The 21,810-nt window shown below is 41.0% G+C and overlaps 1 protein-coding gene across 6 annotated transcripts in view; it reads left to right on the top strand.

The window, feature by feature from the left end:
- The window catches only part of NTRK2 (neurotrophic receptor tyrosine kinase 2), a 383,866-nt gene that overhangs the window by 53,531 nt on the left and 308,525 nt on the right, over positions 1–21,810 (top strand). For all 6 annotated transcript variants that reach the window (XM_060301090.1, XM_060301091.1, XM_060301089.1 and 3 more), the window contains 3 exons: positions 1,035–1,171; positions 1,691–1,823; positions 4,276–4,581. In XM_060301090.1, the coding sequence (XP_060157073.1) occupies positions 1,035–1,171; positions 1,691–1,823; positions 4,276–4,581 (576 nt within the window). The remainder of the gene's footprint in view (positions 1–1,034; positions 1,172–1,690; positions 1,824–4,275; positions 4,582–21,810) is intronic.

Below are 21,810 nucleotides of genomic sequence, written 5' to 3' on the forward strand. Positions count from 1 at the left end.
CCCGTGAGCCATGGCCACTGAGCCTGCGCGTCCGGAGCCTGTGCTCCGCAACGGGAGAGGCCGCAGCAGTGAGAGGCTCGCGTACCGCAAAAACAAACAAACAAACAAACAAAAAAAACAGTATAAACCTCCAAATGGTGTAATAGTTTAATGAAGTGATAGCATTAATAAAGAAGAGCCAGCTTTTGAAATATCAAAGTATAAAAATGATGCTGTCCTGAAATATTAAGAAATGTTTATAAGCATCAGAATTTCATCCTGTAACAAATACTTTCTCAAGGTTTTTCCAAAAAAGAACTTTTCATTGGAATAACGATCCATAAAACTTTTTTCATCATATCATAGATAGGGTGACCAATTTTACCTATAATATTTAACTATGATTTATATAGCTTTGAAACATTCTAATGCTGTTATGGTTCAAGCTTCATGTCTTTGAAAAACGCTTTGAAACTGACTTCCACAGTTGGACTCTTTCAAAATGTAGGTCTGATTTTTAAACTTATATTTCAAAATCATAGTTTGTCTCTTTCAAAATCTAGTTCTGGTAGTAAGTTAGATTTATGAGTTATTTAATGCAAAAAGTGGATTTATGCAAAAATTGTAGATGCCTCCCACACTTTTGTCCTTGACTATAAAAAATGGAAGAGAGGAAACTGAGGGAAAAGTAAGATGATCTACAGATAAAATGACTATTTATGTGCAACAACTGGATTGATAACAGTAAAACAGAACAAGAGCTAGAAGACATAGCTCTATAAACTAGTGGAGTTTTTAAAAATAAAAGGTTACTCTGCAATGATATTTTTAAGAAGTGTGCAAAATTTATTTTCAGATCTCATCACATATCTTTTAGTTCACATCAAATCCGTAAAGCTCATCAATCTGGCAACTTTTCAGATCAACATAAATCACTCTCAGAAAGTAAATAATTATTGAGTTTAAAGCAGAAAGAGTTTTCAGCTTGTTGCTGTTATTTTGATAATGCATCTAACTATCTGTATATGTCTTCCTTTACTTTCCTTGCTGCACAGGTTTGCCATCAGCAAATTTGGCTGCACCTAACCTCACTGTGGAGGAGGGAAAGTCTATCACATTAACTTGTAGCGTTGCAGGCGATCCAGTTCCGAATTTGTACTGGGATGTTGGTAATCTGGTTTCCAAGCATATGGTAAGGCTTGTGTTTGACTGTGCGTTCATAGAGATGAGAGTGTCTCAGAACTTGAGATTGTATTAACCTAGTGAAAATCACTTAATATTTTATAGGGCCACATAGAGAGATTTACAATGAGTTTTTGCTGTGCATTTACTTTCTATCTATTCTTATTTAACAAAGACTAATGCAGGTTGCATTTTAGTTATTTGTACTCCATAGATTGGAAAGTCTGTAGGTCTCTAGTAAGCTTTTTATGTCACTGTGAGCAAGGTGAGTGACTCTCCTTGTGGTCTTTTCCCTCGGAGGAAAGTAGGTAGGAATTCAAGGATTAAATCAACTTTCACACATTAAATAATTGAAATCTAGAGAAATAGAATAGCTTCTGATTAACTCCTTTGCCTAAGCCCAGTTAGGCTAGAAACTTTTTTCTAATGTTATAGATGATTTTCTGCAGTTAGGGGAAGAAACCCCAAATCTTGTTACTTTGGTTTCAGTCCTAACCAAGATTATGTTTGTCTGTTAATTCATTTGTAGAATGAAACAAGCCACACACAGGGCTCCTTAAGGATAACTAACATTTCATCTGATGACAGTGGAAAGCAAATTTCTTGTGTGGCAGAAAATCTTGTAGGAGAAGATCAAGATTCTGTCAACCTCACTGTACATTGTACGTAATCAGATCGGCATGTGTTTTTAATAGCAGATGATTGTGGCTACACCTACATTTGTGGTTGGGGCACTCTGGGTGCTGCTTTAGTGCATTAAAAAAGTACATGCAGTGTTTTGTGTATCCTTAATTAAGAAATATTATCAGCCCCTTTCACTTGTCCTATTTCTTCTAATCTCTCTTGTTCACGCGTTATCTTTAAGCTTCTTCTCCGATTTTAAGCGTGTCCTCTTGTGCCTTCCCCTGTCTTGTCTTGATAGAACGTATTTTGAGCTGGTTATCCTCTTTTTGTTAATAAGTTGTAGTTTAAATTCTGATAAACCAGTTTCTAAATTTTTTTTCTCTGTAAAAGCAATATGAACCTTTAAAGTTGTGATACCTAAAGTACTGAGCTGGCTATTCACAAACACCTAATTATACTGTTGATACAAAAAAAAAAATTACCCCATTTATTTGACATCAAGCTTCTGTGGGGAATTGGAGGAGTCCTACTTAAATGACTGAAAATTATTATCACCTGCAAAAAAACTTTTATAACTGTTTTAAATTTCTCTCTACTGAAGACATACGATATTAAAGTTTCTTAAGCATATGTGCATTATTTTCCAGTATCATAAGCAACACAACATATAACTTAACATTCCAGATGTTGCATTCAGTGTGAACGGTGTATGTATTCAGTAAAAAATACATAATCTTCACATGAGTGGAAATTCTGAGCTGCCATGGTATAAAGTAACGAGGTTTTACTCTGTTTGGATTAGGATTTGGATGAGAAAAACACGAGTGTGCATGTGTGTAAGTATGAATATGCATTACACACATGTAGGCACAAGGTTTGATACACTGGTTGACATTCACTTATAACACACATCCCGTATGTGATTGTTGGAGTGAATGATTGAAATCACCAACCTTTTGTCACTGTCAATACTACCCCGACGCCCAGAAGGTCCTGGACTCATAATTTCTCATCATTTTGACCCACATGGAAGCTTGAAGTCAATGTCATCCCCAAACACATGCAACCAGTTTCCAACTTTATGTCCTTAAGTCAACACCTCACATAAAGCTAATTTGAGCGTGGTGACAGGAAAAAGTGAGGCCTAGGCATGGGCACCTGGGCTGGTAGGAGGAAGGTAAGTATTGTCCCTGCCCCATCATGGTCCTTGTGTTTGTGACACAGACCTATAAGTAAGGGCACTCCAATTCAAATTTTTCTCAGTTTAGGTTAATATCTATGTAGTCTCCATGGTCTTGAGAATTGGCCTTGTCTATCAAAGTTTAGATAACAAGTAGAAGGAATAAGTGATAAAGAATATTAGCAACTGAGACATCCTTTGCAGTGATCCCACTCAGAGTGTATTTGTTAGCAGGCTATGATCTCCCCCGCTTTGTGTGATGAACATATACAACCAGGAAGCAGTGCATGAGGGGAAGGGCTACTGGATTAGGTATTAGGAGATCTGGATTCCTGTTCCAGATTTTCCTCACTCAGTAACCTTGACCAAGTCACTTAACCTTATTGCACTTGGGTTTCTTCATCTGAAAAATGATGCTATTAGGTCTCAAAGGTCTCTTCCAGTCCTTGATTTTATAATTATCAAAGTCAGATCACATAAAAATAAACAATTATGAGGGATTTTAAATAGCTTCACTCAGGATAAGTACTCTGTTTAAAGATGCTACTTGATAATGTTTGTTTCCCCTAAGAATAAAGTGCTTTATACTTCAGGTTAAAATAATCTTTAGTTTGTTTGTTCAGGTTTAGATAGGACCTCAGACATTTAAAGGATCAAAACTTTGATATCTCCAATTCCAGCAAAAATGGGTGTACTGTAATGAAAAGTAGTGCTTTTAAAGAGAGTTTCCTATTGACCATCGGTGAAAAATACTATCAGTTTATCAGACTTTATAATAGTCAATCAACATCGATAGCAACATTCATTGCATTGACCAGTTTTACTTGTTTTAGAAAAGTTATGCAAGATCAAGGCTTCAGGCAAGATTTGCAAAGTCAGTTTTGTCGTTATTTGTATTATTTAGTGAAGTCCTGTAAAAATAGTAGTCCTCAATGTTTTGGTGATTAATCTCCCTAGTATCAAAGGCATATATATTAGAAACCAAAGTCAACTTCAAATGAACGCTTTCCACTGTCAGAAATCTCAGGGATCTGTTTGGAGTTGGTTCTCACACTGAATAGATGTGAAAATGACTACAATGCATGGGCTTTAAGCAGAGCAGGGAAAGGAGTCTCTCTGAAGCTCTCTGTAGAAGTTAAATCAACCTTGATGATGATACAAAATATTGATGGATTCCAGAGTTGTGGGTCATGTGTTTTCTTAAACCAAACAATGGTTGAATAAAAATCCCCTATTGATGACACAGAGATCTGGAGATGGGGAGAATTCTGAGCTTTCTGATGCTATTAACTCTCTCTTTTTCAATTTAGTTGCTCCAACTATCACATTTCTCGAATCTCCAACCTCAGACCACCACTGGTGCATTCCATTCACTGTGAAAGGCAACCCCAAACCAGCGCTTCAGTGGTTCTATAATGGGGCAATTTTGAATGAATCCAAATACATCTGTACTAAAATCCATGTTACCAATCACACGGAGTACCACGGCTGCCTCCAGCTGGATAATCCCACTCACATGAATAATGGGGACTACAAGTTAGTAGCCAAGAATGAGTATGGGAAGGATGAGAAACAGATTTCTGCTCACTTCATGGGCTGGCCTGGAATCGATGATGGTGAGTACCTGATGTTTTTGCATCTGGGGAGAAGATAGGGTATATCACTCAGTTACTGACAACATCATGCCAAAGCCAAGTCCAGGGGCAAGGATTCATACTCTTTCCATGGAGGTGATGGGGATGAATAACTTTGAACAATATTCTGATAAACACACATTATTTTTCTCTCGAGTGTTACATGAGATTTTGTATCCACAATGGCAAAACCCAAACAAATCTGTGAGTGGGTGAACTGTATTTGGTTGGCTCATGAACTATTTAAGATATATTTTCTAGTCCCTTATCCATTTGGGACTCAGAATCCTGCTCTGTCATCCATGGATGAGAAACTAGTGTTGTGGAATGTTTTGCTTACCTGGGCTGACTGCGTTGTGGCATCCTTTGATGGGATCCTGAATTGTTTTTCTAGGAGTGGTAAAAGTTCCAATCTGACCAATGGTTTGGGTTGGGAAAAGGATGGCTGGCATCAGGAGTCCGGTACATGGTCAGCAGAAGAATTTCAGTGGGAGCCTCAGTAAAAGCAGGGATGATGTCATGCATTTACCTGCTCCAGTTACTCTTGCTCAGTGAAGTATTCTTACTTGATTGATTGTGTTGCCCAAATACCTGGCACTATTGTAGAGACTGAGCCCTCTGGATACTGGGACCTGTACATGATTAGAATTCCTCACCATAATAGTCCCGAGTTAATCAAAGCCACACAAAAACAGCCTTGCAGAGGGGAAGAGAAAACAGAAACTTGGAGGCCCATGGGGTAGGGGCTGCTTGGGCAGCATGTACTAGTGTGGCTCGCAGGGCAGCCACATGGACAAAGGTGATGGCTGCAAGCCACCTTCACCAAACGAGAAGGCAATAATTCTCATTACACAATACATCTTCCTGTTATCCTGGTATTTATTTAACAGCATTTTAATTAATTAATTATTTATTTATTTTGATTTTAAACTCTTTATTTATTTTTTTGCATCTCTATTGGAGTATAATTGCTTTACAATGGTGTGTTAGTTTCTGCTTCATAACAAAGTGAATCAGTTATACATATACATATGTTCCCATATCTCTTCCCTCTTGCGTCTCCCTCCCTCCCACCCTCCCTATCCCACCCCTCTAGGTGGTCACAAAGCACCAAGCTGATCTCCCTGTGCTATGCGGCAGCTTCCCACTAGCTATCTATTTTATATTTGGTAGTGTATATATGTCCATGCCACTCTCTCACTTTGTCACAGCTTACCCTTCCCCCTCCCCATATCCTCAAGTCCATTCTCTAGTAGGTCTGTGTCTTTATTCCTGTCTTACCCCTAGGTTCTTCATGACATTTTTTTTCTTAGATTCCATATATGTGTTAGCATACGATATTTGTCTTTCTCTTTCTGACTTACTTCACTCTGTATGACAGACTCTGGTTCCTTCCACCTCACTAGAAATAACTCAATTTCATTTGTTTTTATGGCTGAGTAATATTCCATTGTATATATGTGCCACATCTTCTTTATCGATTCATCCAATGATGGACACTTAGGTTGTTTCCATCTCCTGGCTATTGTAAATAAAGGTGCGAAGAACATTTTGGTACATGACTCTTTCTGAATTATGGTTTTCTCAGGGTATATGCCCAGTAGTGGGATTGCTTGGTCATATGGTAGTTCTATTTGTAGTTTTTTAAGGAACCTCCTTACTGTTCTCCATAGTGGCTGTACCAATTCACATTCCCACCAGCAGTGCAAGAGTGTTCCCTTTTCTCCACACCCTCTCCAGCATTTATTGTTTCTAGATTTTTTGATGATGGCCATTCTGACTGGTGTGAGATGATATCTCATTGTAGTTTTGATTTGCATTTCTCTAATGATTAATGAAGTTGAGCATTCTTTCATGTGTTTGTTGGCACTCTGTATATCTTCTTTGGAGAAATGTCTATATAGGTCTTCTGCCCATTTTTGGATTGGGTTGTTTGTTTTTATGTTATTGAGCTGCATGAGCTGCTTGTAAATTTTGGAGATTAATCCTTTGTCAGTTGCTTCATTTGCAAATATTTTCTCCCATTCTGAGGGTTGTCTTTTGGTCTTGTTTATGGTTTCCTTTGCTGTGCAAAAGCTTTGAAGTTTCATTAGGTCCCATTTGTTTATTTTTGTTTTTATGTCCATTTCTCTAGGAGGTGGGTCAAAAAGGATCTTGCTATGATTTATATCATAGAGTGTTCTGCCTATGTTTTCCTCTAAGAGTTTGATAGTTTCTGCCCTTACATTTAGGTCTTTAATCCATTTTGAGCTTATTTTTCTGTATGGTATTAGGGAGTGTTCTAATCTCATACTGTTACATGTACCTGTCCAGTTTTCCCAGCACCACTTATTGAAGAGGCTGTCCTTTCTCCACTGTACATTCCTGCCTCCTTTATCAAAGATAAGGTGACCATATGTATGTGGGTTTATCTCTCGGCTTTCTATCCTGTTCCATTGATCTATATTTCTGTTTTTATGCCAGTACCATACTGTCTTGATTACTGTAGCTTTGTAGTATAGTCTGAAGTCAGGGAGCCTGATTCCTCCAGCTCTGTTTTTCTTTCTCTAGATTGCTTTGGCTATTCGGGGTCTTTTGTGTTTCCATACAAATTGTGAAATATTTTGTTCTAGTTCTGTGAAAAATGCCAGTGGTAGTTTGATAGGGTTTGCATTGAATCTGTAGATTGCTTCGGGTAGTATAGTCATTTTCACAACGTTGATACTTCCAATCCAAGAACATGGTATATCTCTCCATCTATTTGTATCATCTTTAATTTCTTTCATCAATGTCTCATAATTTTCTGCATACAGATCTTTTGTCTTCTTAGGTAGGTTTATTCCTAGATATTTTATTCTTTTTGTTGCAATGGTAAATTGGGAGTATTTTCTTGATTTCACTTTCAGATTTTTCATCATTAGTGTATACGAATGCCAGATTTTCTGTGCATTAATTTTGTATCCTGCTACTTTACCAAATTCATTGATTAGCTCTAGTAGTTTTCTGGTAGCATCTTTAGGATTCTCTATGTATAGTATCATGTCATCTGCAAACAGTGACAGCTTTACTTCTTCTTTTCCGATTTGTATTCCTTTTATTTCGTTTTCTTCTCTGATTGCTGGGGCTAAAACGTCCAAAACTATGTTGAATAAGAGTGGTGAGAGTGGGTAACCTGGTATTGTTCCTGATCTAAGTGGAAATGCTTTCCGTTTTTCACCATTGAGGACGATGCTGGATGTGAGTTTCTCATATATGGCCTTTTTATGTTGAGGAAAGTTCCCTCTCTGCCTACATTCTGGAGGGTTTTTATCATAAATTGGTGTTGAATTTTGGTGAAAGCTTTCTCTGCATCTATTGACATGACCATATGGATTTTCTCCTTCAATTTGTTAATATGGTTTATCACATTGATTGATTTGCATATATTGAAGAATCCTTGCATTCCTGGAACAAACCCCACTTGATCATGGTATATGATCCTCTTAATGTGCTGTTGGATTCTGTTTGCTAGTATTTTGTTGAGGAGTTTTGCATCTATGTTCATCAGTGATATTGGCCTGTAGTTTTCTTTCTGACATCCTTGTCTTGTTTTGGTATCAGGGTGATGGTGGCCTCGTAGAATGAGTTTGGAAGTGTTCCTCCCTCTGCTATATTTTGGAAGAGTTTGAGAAGGATAGGTGTTAACTCTTCTCTAAATGTTTGATAGAATTCGCCTGTGAAGCCATCTGGTCCTGGGCTTTTGTTTGTTGGAAGATTTTAAATCACAGTTTGAATTTCAGTGCTTGTGATTGGTCTGTTCATATTTTCAATTTCTTCCTGATTCAGTCTTGGCAGGTTGTGCATTTCTAAGATTTGTCCATTTCTTCCAGGTTGTCCATTTTATTGGCATGGAGTTGCTTGTAGTAATCGCTCATGATTTTTTTTTCTTTTTTTTTTTGGTACGCGGGCTTCTCACTGCTGTGGCCTCTCCCGTTTTGGAGCACAGGCTCTGGACGTGCAGGCTCAGCGGCCATGGTTTATGGACCCAGCTGCTCCACAGCACTTGGGATCTTCCCAGAACAGGGCACGAACCCGTGTCCCCTCCATCGGCAGGTGGACTCTCAACCAATGCATCACCAGGGAAGCCCTCTCATGATCTTTTGTATTTCTACAGTGTCAGTTGTTACTTATCCTTTTTCATTTCTAATCTATTGATTTGAGTCTTCTCCCTTATTTCCTGATAAGTCTGGCTAATGGTTTATCAATTTTATTTATCTTCTCAAAGAACCAGCTTTTAGTTTTATTGATCTTTGCTATTGTTTCCTTCATTTCTTTTTCATTTATTTCTGATCTGATCTTTATGATTTCTTTCCTTCTGCTAACTTTGGGATTTTTTTGTTCTTCTTTCTCTAATTGCTCTAAGTGCAAGCTTAGGTTGTTTATTTGAGATGTTTCCTGTTTCTTAAGGTAGGATTGTATTACTATAAACTTCCCTCTTAGAACTGCTTTTGCTGCATCCCATAGGTTTTGGGTCGTCATGTCTCCATTGTCATTTGTTTCTAGGTATTTTTTAATTTCCTCTTTGATTTCTTCAGTGATCACTTCGTTATTAAGTAGTGTATTGTTTAGCCTCCATGTGTTTGTATATTTTACAGAACTTTTCCTGTAATTGATATCTAGTCTCATAGTGTTGTGGTCGGAAATGATACTTGATACAATTTCAATTTTCTTAAATTTACCAAGGCTTGATTTGTGACCCAAGATATGATCTATCCTGGAGAATGTTCCATGAGCACTTGAGAAAAATGTGTATTCTGTTGGTTTTGGATGGAATGTCCAATAAATATCAATTAAGTCCATCTTGTTTAATGTATCTTTTAAAGCTTGTGTTTATTTATTTTCATTTTAGATTATCTGTCCATTGGTGAAAGTGGGTGTTAAAGTCTCCTACTATGAATGTGTTACTGTCAATTTCCCCTTTTATGGCTGTTAGTATTTGCCTTATGTGTTGTTGGGTGAATAAATATTTACAATTGTTATATCTTCTTCTTGGATTGATCCCTTGATCATTATGTAGTATCCTTCTTTGTCTCTTGTAATAGTCTTTATTTTAAAGTCTATTTTTTCTAATATGAGAATTGCTACTCCAGCTTTTTTTTGATTTCCATTTGCATGGAATATCTTTTTCCATTCCCTCACTTTCAGTGTGTGTCTCTGGGTGTGAAGTGGTCTGTTGTAGACAGCATATATATGGGTCTTGTTTTTGTATCCATTCAGCCAGTCTGTGTCTTTTGGTGGGAGCATTTCATCCATTTATATAAGGTAATTATCGATATGTATGTTCCTATTCCCGTTTTCTTAATTGTTTTGGGTTATTGTAGGTCTTTTCCTTCTCTTGTGTTTCTTGCCTAGAGAAGATCCATTAGCATTTGTTGTAAAGCTGGTTTGGTGATGCTGAACTGTCTCAGCTTTTGCTTGTCTGTAAAGGTTTTAATTTCTCCATCAAATCTGAATGAGATCCTTGCTGGGTAGAGTAATCTTGGTTGCAGGTTTTTCTCCTTCATCACTTTCAGTATGTCCTGCCAGTCCCTTCTGGCTTGCAGAGTTTCTGCTGAAAGATCAGCTGTTAACCTTATGGGGATTCCCTTGTGTGTTATTTGTTGTTTTTCCCTTGCTGCTTTTAATATGTTTTCTTTGTATTTAATTTTTGACAGTTTGAGTAATATGTGTCTTGGAGTATTTCTCCTTGGATTTATCCTGTATGGGACTCTCTGTGATTCCTGGACTTGATTAACTATTTCCTTTCCCATATTAGGGAAGTTTTCAACTATAATCTCTTCAAATGTCTTCTCAGTCCCTTTTTTTTTTCTCTTCTTCTTCTGGAACCCCTATAATTCGAATGTTGGTGCGTTTAATGTTGTCCCAGAGGTCTCTGAGACTGTCCTCAGTTGTTTTCATTCTTTTTTCTTTATTCTGCTCTGCAGTAGTTATTTCCACTATTTTGTCTTCCAGGTCACTTATCCGTTCTTCTGCCTCAGTTATTCTGCTATTGAACCAGTCTAGAGTATTTTTCATTTCATTTATTGTGTTGTTCATCGTTGCTTGTTTCATCTTTCGTTCTTCTAGGTCCTTGTTAAATGTTTCTTGCATTTTCTCTATTCTGTTTCCAAGATTTTGGATCATCGTTACTATCATTATTCTGAATTCTTTTTCAGGTAGACTGCTTATTTCCTCTCATTTGTTAGGTTTGGTGGGTTTTTACCTTGCTCCTTCATCTGCTTTGTGTTTTTCTGTCTTCTCATTTTGCTTAACTTACTGTGTTTGGGGTCTCCTTTTCGCAGGCTGCAGGATCGTCGTTTCCATTGTTTTTGGTGTCTGTGCCCAGTGGCTAAGGTTGGTTCAGTGGGTTGTGTAGGCTTCCTGGTGGAGGGGACTAATGTCTGTGTTCTGGTGGATGAGGCTGGATCTTGTCTTTCTGGTGGTTAGGTCCACGTGTGGTGGTGTGTTTTGGGGTGCCTGTGGACTTATCATTTTAGGCAGCCTCTCTGCTAATGGATGGGGTTGTGTTCCTGTCTTGCTAGTTGTTTGGCGTAGGGTGTCTAGCAGTGTAGCTTGCTGGTCGTTGAGACAAGCTGGGTGTTGGTGTAGAGATGGAGATATCTGGGAGATTTTCGCCATTTGATATTGCATGGAGCTGGGAGGTCTGTTGTGGACCACTGTCCTGAAGTTAGCTCTCCCAGCTCAGAGGCATAGCACTGACTCCTGGCTGGAGCACCAAGAGCCTTTCATCCACACGGCTCAGAACAAAAGGGAGAAAAAGTAGAAAGGAAGAAAGAAAGGGGATAAAATAAAATAAAGTAAGATAAAATAAATTTATTAAAATAAAAAATAATTTTTAAGAAAAAAATTTTTTAAGTAAAAGAAAAAAACAACACAAAAAACGGACGGATATAACCCTAGGACAAATGGTGAAAGCAAAGCTGTACAGACAAAATTTCACACAGGAGCATACACATACACACTCACAAAAAGAGGAAAGGGGGAAAAATCATAAATCTTGCTCTCAAAGTCCATCTCCTCAATTTGGGAATATTCGTTGTCTATTCAGGTATTCCACAGATGCAGGGTACATCAAGTTGATTGTGGAGATTAAATCCGCTGCTCCTGAGGCTGCTGGGAGAGATTTCCCTTTCTCTTCTTTGTTCGCACAGTTCCCGGGGCTCAGCTTTGGATATGGCCCCGCCTCTAAGTGTAGGTCGCCGGAGGGCATCTGTTCTTCGCTCAGACAGGACGGGGTTAAAGGAGCCGCTGATTCGGGGGCTCTGGCTCACTCAGGCCGGCGGGAGGGAGGGGCTCGGAGTGCGGGTGGAGCCTGCGGCGCAGAGGCTGGCGTGACGTTGCACCGGCGCGACGTCTCACCAGACTGAGGCACGCCGTGCGTTCTCCCAGGGAAGTTGTCCCTGGATCACGGGATCTTGGCAGTGGCGGGCTGCACAGCCTCCCCGGAAGGGAGGTTTGGATAGTGACCTGTGCTCGCACACAGGCTTCTTGGTGTCGGCAGCAGCAGCCTTAGCGTCTCATGCCCGTCTCTGGGGTCCGCGCTGTTAGCCGCGGCTCGCTCCCGTCTCTGGAGCTCCTTTAAGCAGCGATTTTAATCCCCTCTCCTCGCGCACCAGGAAACCAAGAGGGAAGAAAAAGTCTCTTGCCTCTTCGGCAGGTCCAGACTTTTCCCCGGACTCCCTCCTGGCTAGCGGTGGTGCACTAACCCCTTCAAGCTGTGTTCATGCTGCCAGTCCTCTCCCTGCGCTCCGACCGAAGCCCGAGCCTCAGCTCCCAGCCCCGCCTGCCCCGGCGGGTGAGCAGACAAGCCTCTCGGGCTGGTGAGTGCCGGTCGGCCCTGATCCTCTGTGAGGGAATCTCTGCGCTTTGCCCTCTGCACCCCTGTTCCTGTGCTCTCCTCCGCAGCTCCGAAGCTTTCCCCCTCCGCCACCCGCAGTCTCCACGCGCGAAGGGGCTCCTAGTGTGTGGAAACCTGTCCTCCTTCACAGCTCCCTCCCACTGGTGCAGGTCCTGTCCCTATTCTTTTGTCTCTGTTTATTCTTTTTTCTTTTGCCCTACCCAGGTACGTGGGGAGTTTCTTGCCTTTTGGGAGGTCTGAGGTCTTCTGCCAGTGTTGAGTAGGTGTTCTGTAGGAGTTCTTCCACGTGTAGATGTATTTCTGATGTATCTGTGGTGAGGAAGGTGATCTCCACGTCTTACTCTTCTGCCATCTTCCAAAAAGCCCCTCAACAGCTTTTTAAATGCACAGGCTTCCTTAGTGTGCTCAAAATGTGATTTGAATTACATAAGTTTGATTTACAAACAACATTTCAGGAGCACATAAAAGAAGCTATGTTTGGATGACTTACCCAGACACCTTGGCAGTTGTTGTCTGTTTCATTAAATCTTCCTCTTAATTGCGAGTTTAGTTGCTTGGCTACATTTGCTGTAGTAAATAGCTAGATTGCTATGTTTCTTTTCCTGCATGTTTGGAGGGATAACAGCTTTATAGTTAAATTCAGAGACTGCTTTTGGGACAAGTGCTTTTTGTCTGTTTTTAAATAAACTTTTGATTTGTGAATAATTTTAAATATACCGAAAAGTTGCAAAGATGGTATCCAGAGTTCCCAGATACGCCTCACCTTGTTTCCCTGATGCTAACATCTTGCATTACTTACATTTGTCAAAACTAAGAAACTGACATTGGTATGTTACTCTTAACTAAACTTCAGACTTTATGTGAATTTGGCCAACAACTGACTTTTGAAACAGTTGGAGGTGAACTTGATTCCAGGGTGAAGGTCTAGTGTTTAAAAGTTTTAGAAGTGGTCTGTGTGCTTTGATATGAGCACTGTTCTGTCAGTGTAAAGCCAGTAGCTTCTATTTTAGATAAGATTTTGATGTATTTTCTTTTGAACATTTCTGTATGGTACCAATATTTGGTAGAACTTATCTCCTCTTATCTCTGTGGCCTCATTTTTATCGATCACTTTGTTAGTTTTAACTTAGCTAGTGATAGGAAAGAATGGTTTTCTGGCATAAGAATATTTTGGAGTCTCTCAAATATTCCCTTAAAAGGAAATATGTATTTATCTAAAACAAAAATTAAGCCACATTTTATAAAGATGTTTTCTTCTCTCCTTTTTTTTTCCATTTTCTTGTTCATTTATTCCTTTTTATCAGATCTTCAATGTAAATACGGCTTTTAGAAAAGTCTGATTTTTTTTTCTTTTTAAGTATTTACTCAAGGACCAGCTATCAAGGAGTAATAAATGAAAGTGGAAATGAAAGAGACTTGGCCCGGGTTGATCATGGATATAAATGGCCCTTATGGGCCATAAACCACTTTGACCAATTAGAGTGTGATCTTACTTGGCTTTGTGTGATAGAATCTTTGTGGGTATTTATGAGATTTGTAGCCGTAGCCCACAGATAATGGCTTTTCTTAGAATTGTTTTCTTTCCCTCTTAACCCTCTTTAAAACTAAAGAAAAATCGACAAATAGCATATATATATGTAATTTCCCTTCTGGTCTAAATGTACATTCCAAGTTAAGGACATCAGGTCACATTTGGATTTATAGCCCTTCAGTATTTCTGCTGTCATCTTATAGTAATTGCTCAAGAAGTTTAGCTCCCACAAATCTTTATGATAAGAAGTTTCAGCTACTTTTTTTTCCTAGTTGTTTTGATGAGATCCCCTTCTTTCACACTGGGAGTTTCTGGACTTACCAGGAAGCAAGCAGCTTGGGATCCCTGTGAAGCTGGTTGCATCACCGTATGAAGCCAGAAGAATTAAAATGGCAGCTCTTTCGTCCTTGCATGTGTATTCCTCATTCAGCTCAGAACTGAAATTTCTGTGAAATGGTCCCTTTGCTTAGGAATTCACCCGCTATTTGGAGATAGAGAGTGAAGCGTGTTGAAAGAAATTAAAACAGAAATAAAAACAAATAAAAAGTCCCTGATAAAAGAAAAATGGATGAGCATGGAAGATGATGGCTGACTGAACCTAGTGACAGTCCCGATTGCCTCTCGCACAGCATGGTGTGGGAACGCGGGATGTGGTGGCAGACACTCTGCTTTCCACTTGGAGCAAGGATGGGGCAGAGAGACCCCGAGCCAGCATCAGCCAGGCCAGGAGGGTGCCATTGATGGCATGTGAGGTTGGGAGGAAGGCAGTAAAGATCCCCATATAACGTCTCTCCAGGGTGCTGGGACCTTGCAGAGTCCGACACCAGACACCAGCCCTAGCCAGGGTGCTGTGAGGAGGGACAGGTGTTATCAGGTCTCCGGATGTCAGCAGGGCCCGGGTACCAGGCCAGTGCTTTTTCTATCTGATCATCATTGGCAGCCTGGCTAGCAACTGAGAAAGGGAGGAAAGACTTTCCCAAACTTCAAACACTAGATGGATTGTTTTGGATCCCATGCTTAGAACTGAACTCTGCTCTGGTCAGTTTTGAGTTATGTCTAAAGCACGACATGCAGTGCAATCTAGAGAACGGTGGTGTTTATCTTTCTAACACATGGAAGAGCACAACTGGTGACAGTCAAATTAATTTCATTTTGTTTTGGTTTTCCATCGGCCCTTTACAATTTAGTCAGTAAGAGTAATCTTCTCGGGTTCCTAGAACAGTAGCATCGCACTCTATATTGCACGTTAGAATCAACCGGTGAGTTTTAATTGTTGTTTTATCTTATTTCATTGTTTAAGACACATTCCTGGGGCCCATCTCTGGCAATTCTGATTCAGTGGCTCCGGCTTTGGCATTTTTCATTTTTGAGATTCCCAGTGACTCCAATGTACAGCCAAGTGTGAGAGTCACTGGTCTGGATGGGAGCTCTGACCCAAGTAAGATTTTTCTGCTCATTGTTGAGTAACAGACAATCCTTTGGTCACTTGAGGTTGCAGACAAAATCTCAACTGAGAAACAGGATGTCTCTTCTGAGTTAGAAACCAACTCTGGACTTGGTTTGAGGGTCAGTGTCCTCTCCCCTCCCAGTTCGGGCTGGCAGCATGGGGGCGGGGGCTGGAGCTCGCTAATGAGGCGGAGGGGTTGGGCTTGGGGTACAGAGGGCGGGGAAGTGTGCTGGCTGGTGGCTCTGTGCTCTTGGGACCTGGCGGTGTTCAATGCCGATTCACCGATCTTGTTTCCTGGAGACCTTTGTGGAGATTCCTCTCTCTGCAGCACCCTCTCCTGCAGTTCCCACGACATAAATGCATTTCTGTTCTGGCTGCTGGAAGCACCTCCTTCCTCAGCACCCAGGAATGCAGCTTTGTGCTTTTGGGGTCCCTCTGGCCCTCTGGACTCCCTGTGCAGACTTCCTCCATCTGGTCCACGCGGAACCCTAGTGATCCTTTGTCCTGCCTGACATTTCTGGGTGTACAGGTGGAACCCAAACGTTCCACCACAGGTGGCCTGAGCCTTCTCTGGCAGAGCCAGACACTTGTCCTCTGAGCCTTTCACCTGCAGAGAACACAGGACACGTCCTCAAGCGCAGCCGGTGGAAGCCCCATGGTGGGGTGGTGACGTTGGCAACACTTCTCCCCAAAGAAACTTCTTTATAAGTCCTTCCTTTTTCTCTTCTCTCTGGGACCTTTTGAAGTCTCAGCGTGAATCAGATGTTTCAAAGGACAGTGGATTCAGTTCTCAGCCATTTCCTTTGTGAATTCCGCCTGTGAGTGTCTCATGTTCACTTTGGTGTCGGTTACTAAGGCAGGAGAGTCTTGCTTAACATCCTGTTGTACTAGAATCCTAGGATTTTGAACAATTTGTCAGATCTGTCTGGAGGTTTAACAAACAGAGGGCGCTGGGCTACCCACCAACAGGCAATAAAACAAAGCCCTTTCTCCCAATAATAGAAAACACTGCAACCACCCATAAAATGATGAAAGATGAAGAAACACTTGGGCTTTCATTTCTGTCCCCTGCTTCTGTTTGTGGTGGTCTTTACCCTGGCTTCTAATTCCCAGGGATGTCCCCGTCCCACTATTAGGCAGGATCTACTCATGGAAGGCAGGAAGGAAAGCTGTTCAGCTGAAGGTGTGCACAAATGGCAGGCAATAAAGAATTAAGCACCCCTTCGAATGTTCTCTTTTTGTGGAAGCTGTTGAACAGAAAAACTAAGTGGAATAGGTAGAACCTCAAGAATTTTACTTTTAATGAGATAACTCCTGTCTTTTGCTGTGGATCCAAATGACTCATTCATATCTGGTGTTTGAGCTTGGAATTTAAACATAGTTTTCCCCCTCTCCTCATTATTCCAAAGGAAGCTTGGCACAGGGGGAAGGGTTTGGGTTTGGAACTCAGATCTGATTCACATAAGAGTTCTGTCTTTCACGACCTGTGTGGCTTTGAGTGATTTTCTTACCACCTCTAAACTTAGCTTTGCTTCTCTGTAAAATGTAGGGTTCTAGCACCTCCTTAGAAGGTGGTTGTGAAGATGAGCGTCTGGGAGTGCCCTCAGGGTACCTGACCCAGAATAGGGAGGAGCTCAGTGTGGTCCTCTCCTGAGGGAGGTGTGAGAGCATAATGACACGGTACCCATCCTCACGTCCCTTTGTGCTTATGCTCTGTAGCCTTTAGGAAGAAACTTGCTGACCAGAAACGCTTTTCTCTCAGCTTTGTCCTCCCTCATCTAGAGGCTTGGGCTTGCCCAGAGAAGAGGACCTCCAGACTCTGCCCCCTGACTACCTGAGCTTTCTAGACTAGGCCCTTTCAGGAGAAAACTAAGTCAGCGTTGGGCTCCTAGAGAGGGTGGGTGAATGTGAGCTCTCTCAGGTGTCTAAGCTGTCTCCTCCCCCTCTCCATTTGGAGTGGGGTCCAGACATGTGCCACTGGGGACAAAACACACCTCTTGTCCTTACCCCTAATATTTTCTGCAGTCGCTGCCCTCCCCCCTCAATATTTAGGTATGCTATTTTCAGGTTTGCTCTACGCTTCACTTGGGGCCTTTTGACTTTGGTCAGACTTGCCATGGAGTTGTAAACCAGGGTTTCTCAAACTCTGATGAGCAATTAGATCTCCTGGGAATCCTGTTCAATGCAGATTCTGATGCTATGAGTCTGGAGAAGGGCTTAGAGTCTGCATTTCTAACAAGCTCCCAGATGGTGCTCAAAATCCATGGACCACACTTTGAGTAGTAAGGATAGTTCGCTTCTGCCCTGCAGAACCTAGCCAGGGTCAGTGGTGGTGGTGGTGGGGTGTGAGCACTGAAAGAACTGGTCAGGCATCCATCGAGGTTACCTCACTGACTCTCCAAGGGTATTAACCAGCAATAATGATAAAAATATGGAATAGTTGGTGCACAGAGATGCACTCTAATTGGGCTTGGCAAAAGGTAGGATGGCTTAAGGAGGCTTGGGAGAGTGAATAAGTAGAGACAGCAGTGCAGGCACAAACATAGAAAGCATGGGGTTATCTGAGGATTCTCTAAAGATTCTGCTGTATCCTATTTAGCTTACAGGTCAAAAATAAGACTTGTCTAAGATGAAATTGATCCATTATGTGGATGTCACTGGAATTCAATCCCACCTATAGAGAAGTCCCTTCATGAGCACGAATGTGTGGGTGGAGACTGAGTGGAGATTAGGAGTGGTGAGGGCACCTTTTAAGCACAATTCTAAGCAGAAATTCATGGCAGAGAGAATGCTTGCGAGTGCCATGAGGAAGAAACCTGGAGCCTTTGTTACCATCTTTTGATTAGATAGCACAAGTTCTAAGAATTTTCAAGGTCAGATATTACTGTAAACGTGAACACGTTGATTGCTTAAGAGTGGATTCTCCTGTTGAAATCATTAATCAAATGATTAATACTTTAGGCTTGGAACAAGCCTAGCCAGAGCACTAGATGATAAAACACCCGGGTTTTAAAGCTTTCCATTCTTTAGGCTGTACATAAAGAGTGCCTTTAAGGCCCACTCATTCAGGAAGAATGTCACAGCTCAAGAATGCTCATTCACATAAGCAGTGGGAGTCAGTGACTTATGCTGCCTAATTTGGGAGCAGTTGCCTCCTATGCAAAATGCGCGTCAGGAGCAAACTATAAATATTGGAAGAGTTTTCCCCACGGCTTTTCATTTGTGCCGTTTTATCCGAAGACTCATGACGTCTGGATGAGCTAGAGCTCTCTACAGCACTTAGAATTGCCCTCGAACCGGCCTGTTTAGGTTTGGTGTACTTAGGCCAAAGAATGTACGGTGGGGAAATTTCTCCAAATGTTACACATTAAGAAAATATAAAGCCCCCCACTACTTGTTCTTAAGGCCATTTGTCAGGACCCATGTCTTGTCCTGGGAGTGAAAGGACAGAAAGTTTTACTTGCTTTTCTGCCTTAAAAACGGAGAAGGGTATGGTTCAGCTATAGACTCATAATAATCATGATAATTAAGATTTATACTTAAATAGCTCTTTTTGTCTCAAGAGTACTAATGTTAATTAATTATGCCTCCTGAAGCTCCTGAGGAGTTGCCAAGCCAATGCTATTATCCTCTTCTGTCGGATGAAGACTCCTTTGTTACAGAAAATGGGAAGAGGCTCCCAGTGCTTCATGGCACAGTAATGGTTCATCCAGAAAGAAAACCCAGACGTCCGAACCCCCGAGGTTTTCAGGCCCCGAGTTCAGCCTACCATTTAGACAGGGAAGAGGAGAAGGATCTGGAAATCAAAAGGCAGACTGCCATGAGTTAGAAAACACTGTTGACAAAGCAAGGGCAGTTTATTTGAAAAGAACAAATCTTTTGCTATGCCTTTATCATATGGAATTCTTTGAAATATTTTTTAAGATCACACTAAAAAGAGTCTGCAAAAAGAATTGCAAGAAAAGTCTTAAAAAAATTTTTTTTGAGCATTAGAGAGAGACTAAAAGCTTAAAGGAAAGAAACAGATGTGTCTCTTGGCCTCCACTATTATTTTTATCTTTAGAGCAGAATGGAAAGTGAACCCTCTGGTCAGGCTACCTATCTTCCCACAGTTTTTTTTTAATCCTACAAATGTGCTTTTCCTTTTACTGTAGAGTTTTACAGTTAAAAAGTCATAAAGATTTTCTCATGAAGATTTATATAAAGTCATAAGATTTACTCACCAGCTATAAATGAGATTAGAAAATGGAAGTAAACAGGTCCTTGCATGAAGTCATTTAGCATGGAATTAAGAGGATGGCGGAGTGCTTTGGTTTGATATTGTTGAGGGGAGAAAAATGATTTTATCATCCATGTTTAGAAGCCTAAATGCCCAAAGGGTCTGTGTCTTGGAGGTGCAGACGTGGCACGTTGAATACAAAGCTTTGTCAGGAGTGTGTGTGTGGTTATAATACAGTTTCCATTGCTCTTTTCACTTGGGGCGTTTCAGATTTCAGGCTGCACCCTGGACCTTAGTCCTCTTCCCATAATTCCTGACAACATGCCTTGGATCAAGAATGAGGTACTGACAGAAATGGAAGAATTTGTTGCACCCATCTTCTCAGACCATAAAGAGATGCAGTCCTTTTTCCCTCCCCTTGAGCTTTGGTTGACCTTTTGACTTTTTTTTGGCCAATAGCAAATGGGAGAAATAACACTGTGTCAGTTCTGAGTCTAGACTTTAGGTTGGCTGGAGATAAACACCAACCTTGGGAAAGAGGTTGTGGAGGATTACAAAGATATGGAGAGAAGCCCAGCCAGCCCCAAGCTGTCCCGGTCATACCAGCCGAGGGGCATGGAGGGAAGGGAAGCCAACTTGGATCTTGCAGTCCCAGCTGGGCTACCCCAGTCAACATCACGTGGAGCCCGCTAAGCACTGCCCAAATTGAAGTAGGGCAAATACATGGTTGTTATTCTTATTGTTTTAATAATAAAAAAAAAAAGCACGAGATACTAGTGAGTGTAGCACCTGGAGATGCTCAGCAGACTCTTGGGAAGACAGTACTTGAACATCAGACAAGCAGACATTGGCACTCGTCTGGTTTTGGTTGGTGTAGCTTCTGCTCTTGGGTGAGCTGTGGAGGTAGAGATGGTCTGCTGCTTGTTCAGAATGCCAGTGGGTTAAGGGAGTTCCAGGATGTCCATATTTTATTCTGGAGATTCCCAACATGAAGCGTTAGGTCTTGAGGCCACCTCTGCTACCTCTGTCTAAGATTTCTTACTTAAACAGAGCTACTCGGATAGCCTTCAAGGAAACATAACCCTTCTCAAATCTCCACGACAAGTGCATTACTCAAGTGCATTTATTTTTCATTCATTCTCTTTTCACTGGCTTTTTCCCTTCTAGCTCATGTTTGTCTTTTCTCACTCACCTTTTAATCCTGATTATCTCCCAACAGCGGTTCCTACCTTTAGCATATAATGGTACATAATGAATGAATTTAAACTAAGTAAATTAGACTTTAAAATGGCAGGGTATCTTCAAAATTTGACCATTGCCAAAAGTCTAAAAAGGAAATGGTGATTTTTTTTCCTGTGTCTGCATTTAAAATGATGTTAATAACTACTGTGCTATTGGTGTGTAAACCTCACTGGAGGTTAGCTTGACTGAGAAGTTGCTAGAAGCAAAATAATCTGCTTGATAAGCTGGGGTCAGCTGGAGTAATGTGACCCTGGCTTTTCATAAAGTCCTGGTCTGTGCATCCGTCCACACGGCAGGCCTCCTAAACCTTCGTACAGAAAGAGGCGTTTCTTTCTTTCGATGAGTAGGTCCTCGTCAGAAATAGTACAGTATGGTAGGGAAGGAAAAAAAAAACCCATTATTGTTCCTCCTACGTTGTCTTTCTGTGAGTTTCATAATCTTGCACTAAATTTGGCTAATCCTGACAATGAAAGTGAAATGACAATATTTCTCATGCATCTGGGACAATGAAACTAGGAAAATATAGTGCTTCTCAGAAAGTGTAGACATGACCTAATGGTTTTGATGGTGAATTTGGTAGAAAAGGCATGCACTGATATGAATCGGAAGTCTGGAAAAGGACCTGTTTTCCAGATTCTGAGCTAACCTATTTCCTTTTGATCCCACCCCAGACCCCAGTTTTCTGTACCTGACATTTGCTAAATTAAATTGATTCGACATTTTGGATCTTCCTGGGGCTTTGTGTGAGTAACGTGTTTGGGTGTTCCCTGTCTGCGATGAACCTGAATACACCTGTATGTCAGTCATATTCACTGAAACCCTTTCACGTGTGTGGTGTAGATACATCTGGCTCTGAATCCTGAGTCTTTTTACTTTCTTATGGAATCAGGTGGTGG

Source organism: Globicephala melas, chromosome 6, assembly GCF_963455315.2.
Source record: "Globicephala melas chromosome 6, mGloMel1.2, whole genome shotgun sequence".
Classification (NCBI taxonomy): Eukaryota; Metazoa; Chordata; class Mammalia; order Artiodactyla; family Delphinidae; genus Globicephala; species Globicephala melas.